The sequence below is a fragment of the Danio rerio genome, chromosome 9 (genome assembly GCF_049306965.1).
Source record: "Danio rerio strain Tuebingen ecotype United States chromosome 9, GRCz12tu, whole genome shotgun sequence".
NCBI lineage: Eukaryota > Metazoa > Chordata > Actinopteri > Cypriniformes > Danionidae > Danio > Danio rerio.
This window is the reverse complement of record NC_133184.1, coordinates 56,700,001-56,707,500: the sequence shown is the minus strand read 5'-3', so window position 1 is coordinate 56,707,500 and position 7,500 is coordinate 56,700,001. Positions and strand designations below refer to the sequence as shown.

Genomic DNA, 7,500 nt, shown 5'->3' with positions numbered 1-7,500 from the left:
CGTGTCTATATATGTTTATTTACATGAATATATATGAATGGTGTAGATCATATACACATATCATTGGCATCACTAATATCAATAAATGTAGCTGATCTAGTTATTTGTGTACCTGGAGTAACCGATCGAACCACGACAGGTTTCTCACTGCCCGCCACGAAGCCAAAGCCGAGCACCGGGTCTCGTCTCATCTCCACCTTCCTCGGTGCCGGAGGGACAAACTTCTCCACATCAACGCGCACCTCCTCCAGAGAACTGGACTGCGAGAGGTGACTGCAAAACAAACAAACAAAAAAAGAGGAAAATACATCAATTGAGGCAACATTTCAAGCATTTTCCATGAATTTTGTGTCATTTGGAATGATTTACAACAAATGTCCACTAAAGGAGGTCGAGCATTTTCATATATGGCTCCAAAACAGGTTATGTTCAGCTTATGTCTGGCCATGTTCAGGTAATGTTTAGGTTTTGTTCTGGCTATGTTTAGGTTATGTTCAGGTAATTTTGTGTAATTTGGAATGATTTACAACATATGTCCACTAAAGGAGGTCGAGCATTTTCATATATGGCTCCAAAACAGGTTATGTTCAGGTTATGTCTGGCCATGTTCAGGTAATGTTTAGGTTATGTTCTGGCTATGTTTAGGTTATGTTCAGGTAATTTTGTGTAATTTGGAATGATTTACAACATATGTCCACTAAAGGAGGTCGAGCATTTTCATATATGGCTCCAAAACAGGTTATGTTCAGGTTATGTCTGGCCATGTTCAGGTAATTTTTAGGTTATGTTCTGGCTATGTTTAGGTTATGTTCAGGTAATTTTGTGTAATTTGGAATGATTTACAACATATGTCCACTAAAGGAGGTTGAGCATTTTTATATATGGCTCCAAAACAGGTTATGTTCAGCTTATGTCTGGCCACGTTCAGGTAATGTTTAGGTTTTGTTGTGGCTATGTTTAGGTTATGTTCAGGTAATTTTGTGTAATTTGGAATGATTTACAACAAATGTCCACTAAAGGAGGTCGAGCATTTTCATATATGGCTCCAAAACAGGTTATGTTCAGCTTATGTCAGGCCATGTTCAGGTAATGTTTAGGTTTTGTTCTGGCTATGTTTAGGTTATGTTCAGGTAATTTTGTGTAATTTGGAATGATTTTAAACATATGTCCACTAAAGGAGGTCGAGCATTTTCATTTATGGCTGCGAAACACTAGAAAAAGCCTGTATGGTAATTTCAGATGCTCAGACACACTCGGTATGAAACTAGATTAAAAACTCATTGTTTTAGTAAAGCATACATATGTATGATGCATTGTTAATATGGAGCTCAATTGTATTCATTTCTTAAGATGATGATAATGATGATTATTTAATTGCTGAGTTATAATTAGAGCCAGACTTTTCTTTGCCATTTTTTTAATGCATTTACTTTAGTTGCCATTTCTTTACTGTATTATGGCAAGTGTATTATAACAAAGGTCAGACAGAATCAACTGCAAATAATTTTGTGGAAGCTCTGCATATTTATGCAAGATAATTTTGAGAGTGTAAGAGTTCTTAACTTTTAAGGCTCACAATGTGAATGCGAATGCAATTACAACTACTTGTTTGTTAAATCAAGCTACAGCAGCTCTCTCATATAATACATCCAACAAATTACTGATAATATTGCTTCCTAATTATTCAAATTTGGGCAACATGCTGGCTCAGTGGTTAGCACCGTTGCTTCAAAGTCAGAAGTTTGCATGTTCTCCCCGTGTTGGCATGTGTTTTCGTCTGGGTGCTCCGGTTTCCCCCATAGTCCAAACACATGTGCTTTAGGGTGTGTTTTTGTGCGCGTGTGTGTGTGTGTGTGTGTGTGTGTGTGTGTGTGTGTGAATGAGTTTTTCTCAGTACTGGGTTGTGGCTGGAAGGAACATGCTATCCACCAATCCACTCCTTGTCAATCCATTGAGCTGCTGCCATGTGATTGGCTGATTAGACATTTGCATTAACGGGCAGTTGGACAGGTGTACCAATGGTAACCTTAGAATATCACAACAGATTAATTCAAGTACAGTATGATGTAGTATTCATTAACAGAGTTGTTTAATATATACAGTATACTATAGTATGATTTTAAAATATTGTGTTATTTACAGTAAAGTGTGTTTTATTATAGCGTTTACAACACACTGTAATATTAACTAACGTGGACTAATGAACTAATAAATATTGTAATACACTATAGTTTTTACTACAGTAAACTGTGGTGTATTGTAGTATAGCATACTCTATAGTTGTAGAAACCAACAGTATTGGGTCAATTGTGTGTTTATATTACTATAGTTGCCGTGTAGTGACTATAGATTTACCACAACAGTAAATGCTATAGCACCAAAACACCACAGCATTTACTGTAAGATACTACGGTATTTCTTTTTCCCATGTGGGCAGATTACACAGCTCTTGCTCTCCTCCTTCATAACAGCGACATTTGAGACGCAGGTTTGACATTCCCCATTCAGACACAACACAGTGGATGTGAACACAATATAAAGCCGTGGAAATGATTTGTCTCTGCGGGAACCGTCACGCCTCTCAAAGGTTCTGCCGATCTGTAATTTAGGGGGAGGCGAACAATGGCACTGTGGTACAAAAGGTTGAGGAGGGAAAGAGCTACGAGTAAAGAAACTGCTGGAACTGTTGATGACCCAGTTACACACTGTAATCATTGTAAAGTCAGAGAGTGCTACAGTCGAGTCACAGGAACACACACTACACTTCAAGGCGTCAAAAAAAAAAAATCTTCGAACATCTGTGAAGAAAATGACGGCAAGCAAAGACTTACTGTCTTACTGGAACAATGCTGCTAAATGAAAACTAATTTAGGGATGAACCAATATGGAATATTGACTGATACAGATAACGATATCTCTTTAATATTAGCCGAAAGCCAATACATTAGCTGATAATTCTACATCTAACATATTTTTCTGCATGATTGTGAAACACAAATAGCGAATGCACACAGTGAACAAATGATTTTAATTTCATATTTTGAATCTAATATCTGGCTTTTATTTAATCAACTATTATTTACCATATACCATATTACTATAACCATGTTAACATAGCAACTATAAAATAACCACAACAGATCAATTACTATAGCCATGTTACCATAGCAACTAAAAAATAACCACAATAGGTCAGTTACTATAGTCGTGTTACCATAGCAACTATAAAATAACCACAACAGATCAATTACTATAGTCATGTTACCATAGCAACTATAAAATAACCACAACAGATCAGTTACTATTGTTGTGTTACCATAGCGACAATAAAATAACCACAACAGATCAATTACTATAGTGGTGTTACCATAGCAACTATAAAATAACCACAACAGGTCAGTTACTATGGTCATGTTACCATAGCAACTATAAAATAACCACAACAGATCAATTACTATAGCCATGTTACCATAGCAACTATAAAATAACCACAACAGATCAGTTACTGTAGTTGTGTTACCATAGCAACTATAAAATTATCACAACAGATCAGTTACTATAATTGTTACCATAGCAACTATAAAATAATCACAACAGATCAGTTATTGTAGTCGTGTTACCATGGCGACTATAAAATAACCACAACAGATCAGTTACTATAGTCAAGTTACCATAGCGACAATAAAGTCGCCACAACAGATCATATACTATAGTTGTTGTGTTACCATAGCAACTGTAGAATCACCACAAGAGGTCAATTATTATAGTTGTGTTACTATAGCAACTATAAGATAACTACAACAGATCAATTACTATAGTTGTGTTACCATAGAGACTATAGAATTACCACAACAGATCAATTACTATAGTTGTGTTACCATAGAGACTATAGAATTACCACAACAGATCAATTACTATAGTTGTGTTACCATAGTGACTATAGAATCACTACAACAGATCAATTACTATAGTTGTGTTACCATAGTGACTATAGAATCACTACAACAGATCAATTATTATAGTTGTTGTATTATTACCATAGCAACTATAGGATAACCAAAACAGATCAGTTACTATAGTTATCATGTTATCATAGAAATTGTTAAATCATCACAACTGATCGGCTACTATAGTTGACGTGTTACCATAGCAGCTGTAAAATCATTCATTCATTCATTCATTCATTTTCTTGTCGGCTTAGTCCCTTTATTATTCCGGGGTCGCCACAGCGGAATGAACCGCCAATTTATCCAGCAAGTTTTTACGCAGCGGATGCCCTTCCAGCTGCAACCCATCTCTGGCACTGTAAAACCACAACAAATCAATTATTATAGTAGTTACCATAGCAGAATCACTACAACAGAGCAATTACTATAGTTCTTACCAGATCAATTGCTAGTGTAGTTGTGTTACCATAGCAACTATAGAATTACTACAAAAGATCAATTATTATAGTTGTGTTACTATAGCAACTATAAGATAACCACAACAGATCAGTTACTATAGTTGTGTTACCATAGAGACTATAGAATCACCACAACAGATCACTTGCTACTGTAGTTGTGCTACCGTAGCAACTATATCATAAGTACAACAGATCAATTACTATAGCTGACGTGGTACCATAGTGACTATAGAATCACTACAACAGATCAATTATTATAGTTGTTGTATTATTACCATAGCAACTATAGGATAACCACAACAGATCAGTTGCTATAGTTATGTTATCTTAGAAACTGTATAATCATCACAACTTATCGGCTGCTATAGTTGACTTGTTACCATAGCAGCTGTAAAATCACCACAAATCAATTATTATAGTAGTTACCATAGCAATCATAGAGTCATTAAAACAGATCAATTACTATAGTTCTTACCATACCGACTGTAGAATCAACACAACAGATCCATTACTTTAGTTGTGTTACCATAGCAACTGTAAAATTACCACAACAGATCAATTATTATAGTTGTTGTGTTACCACAGCAACCATAGAATCACCACAACAAATCCATTACTATAGTTGTGTTACCATAGCAACCATAAAATCACCACTACAGATCAATCACTATAGGTGTTGTGTTACCATAGCGACTATAGAATCATCACAACAGATCAATTACTACAGTGGTGTTACCATGGCAACTGAAGAATCCCCACAACAGATGAATTACTCTAGTTGTGTTACCATAGCAACTGTAGAATATTCCAACAGATTTGTTTAAGTGCAGTTCATTAACAGTTGTAAATACTCCACAATATATTAAAGTGAGGTTAACAAACTACGGACTTACAGTAAAGCGCATCATACCGTATGCTGAGTGCAAAACTTCATTACCGAACATCACCCGCAGGTGCATATGAGGTGAAGCGCATCAATCACACACCTCCTGTAATAATGTGCATCTTTAACTCCTCATTATCGTCCATTAGAGGTAAAAAACCTTGGCGTGACGCTCTGTCTCTGAATCAAACACAGCCTTTGGTCTTCATATGGCGCTCGGCGTCACATTATCTGCATTTGATCACTCGCTGTAAGATTTGATTGTGAATTTAACAGCATTATGTGTCTGCTTTATGCTCAGGTAACCAGCAAATGGCCTTTACATCACATCTTCTCGCCTTACACTAATGCAATCCTGCGTTAGCTTTTAGCCGTTGCTCGGTCTCGATATGATCCTGCGTTTGTGGGTCTGTGAAGCGCGAGTGTGTGCTCGTCCTCCGCTAATTAAAGCTGCGGGCTGAAGGAGGCGGCATCATTCTCGACACATGTTCCAGCGCATGGCGGAGGCCTACAATTAATCTTTCAAGACGCCACGAGAGCGCAAGAGGTCGTGCATGAGACGCAGGTTCAGCTGCAGATCTGAACACGAGACATCAGCTCACAGTCACCTCTTTGTTTAATAAACTGAACCCGACACGAAGCAAAGGTGAAGGGTTTATGAGGAATGAATGTGCATGGTCAATAAAATATTATTAATGATAACTTTCATGTACCCCTGTGCACTTTCAGATAATGATATAACTCCCATGCACACTATAAATATCTTGTTAAAGATAATGCAATAATGTAAAGTAAATAACCACCCTGTAAAAAAAAAAAATTATATATATATATATATATATATATATATATATATATATATATATATATATATATATATATATATATATATATATATATATATATATATATATATATTCCAGCTAAACAAATAAAAAGATAAATAATATTATTAATAATAATAATAATAATTATAAAAACAGCTCACAATCAGCTCTGTGTTCAATAAACTGAACATGATGCAGGGATAAGAATTTGGTTCATAAGGAATGAATGTGCATGGAAAAAAAATATAATAACTTTGCAAGAAAACACTGATGCTAGTTTTTATATTACATTTCACATTTACTTAAAAAATAAGTACTAAGTAATGGAAATAATTGTTGTGCTTAATAAAAAATAGCTGGAATATTCCAGTTAAAACAAATTAATTAATAATAAAAAAAGATTTAAGAATTTTCTGGCAGCTGGAACACCAACAAATACTGAAAAAAAAGCTCTGTAAAAGAAAAACATACACAGACTTCAAGAAATACTGTTGAAGATAATGGCAAGTAAAGGTATTAACCTCTCTGTAAAAAATAAAAACAAATTTATAAACAAATAATCCAGCAGCTTCGCTTAAAAAAATATAAGAATATTCTTGCAGCTGTGGCACCCAAAAATTATAACAAAAATAAATAAATAAAACTAAATACAAAAATAAATAAATGACTAAATGACTAAATAAACATATACATATATGTATACACACACACACACACACACACACACACACTTAAGGCTTAACTAGGTTAATTAGGTTAACTAGGCAGGTTAGGGTAATTAGGCAAGTTATTGTATAACAGTGATTTATTTTGTAGAATATTGAAAAAAAAATTTGCTTAAAGGGGCTAATAATGGTGACCTTAAAATGGGTTTTAAAAAAATTAAAACAGTTTTTATTTTAGCCGAAATAAAACAAATAAGACTTTCTCCAGAAGAAAAAATATTGTCAGACATACTGTAAAATTTCCTTGCTCTGTCAATGCAAACGCACGAATAGACATCATGCGGCGCGATACGCGCGAATGGCGCGCCGCGAATACCGAGAATTGCGCAGTGTGCATGGCGCGAATTGAGCGTTTTGCGTGTTTGACGCGCATGATGCGCGTTAACCAATTAGGAGCTTGCTCTTGTGGGGGCGTGATTGTGACATATCGCCTGTTGTCGGTGTCCTAAGGGAAATCCCCCAGCAGACACCGACAAGAAGTTCATCAAACTGGGCTGGGCTCAGTCAGAAGCACCGCTGAAAGCCTCCGTCATCCAGGTTCAGTTTCTGGAGGAGTTTATGAGCTCACAGAGCTGGATGCACCTCTGAAAGGATGTAGTGGACTCAGACATGACCCTAAACGTATCGACGCTGTTTTTCAGTCTTCATAAAGCACATAAA

The 7,500-nt window shown here is 35.7% G+C and overlaps 1 protein-coding gene across 13 annotated transcripts in view; it reads right to left on the bottom strand.

Annotated features, from left to right (window-relative positions):
* The window catches only part of frmpd4 (FERM and PDZ domain containing 4), a 225,480-nt gene that overhangs the window by 66,583 nt on the left and 151,397 nt on the right, over positions 1 to 7,500 (bottom strand). For all 13 annotated transcript variants that reach the window (XM_073913338.1, XM_073913337.1, XM_021479059.3 and 10 more), the window contains one exon: positions 113 to 273. In XM_073913338.1, coding sequence (XP_073769439.1) covers positions 113 to 273 — 161 coding nt within the window. The remainder of the gene's footprint in view (positions 1 to 112; positions 274 to 7,500) is intronic.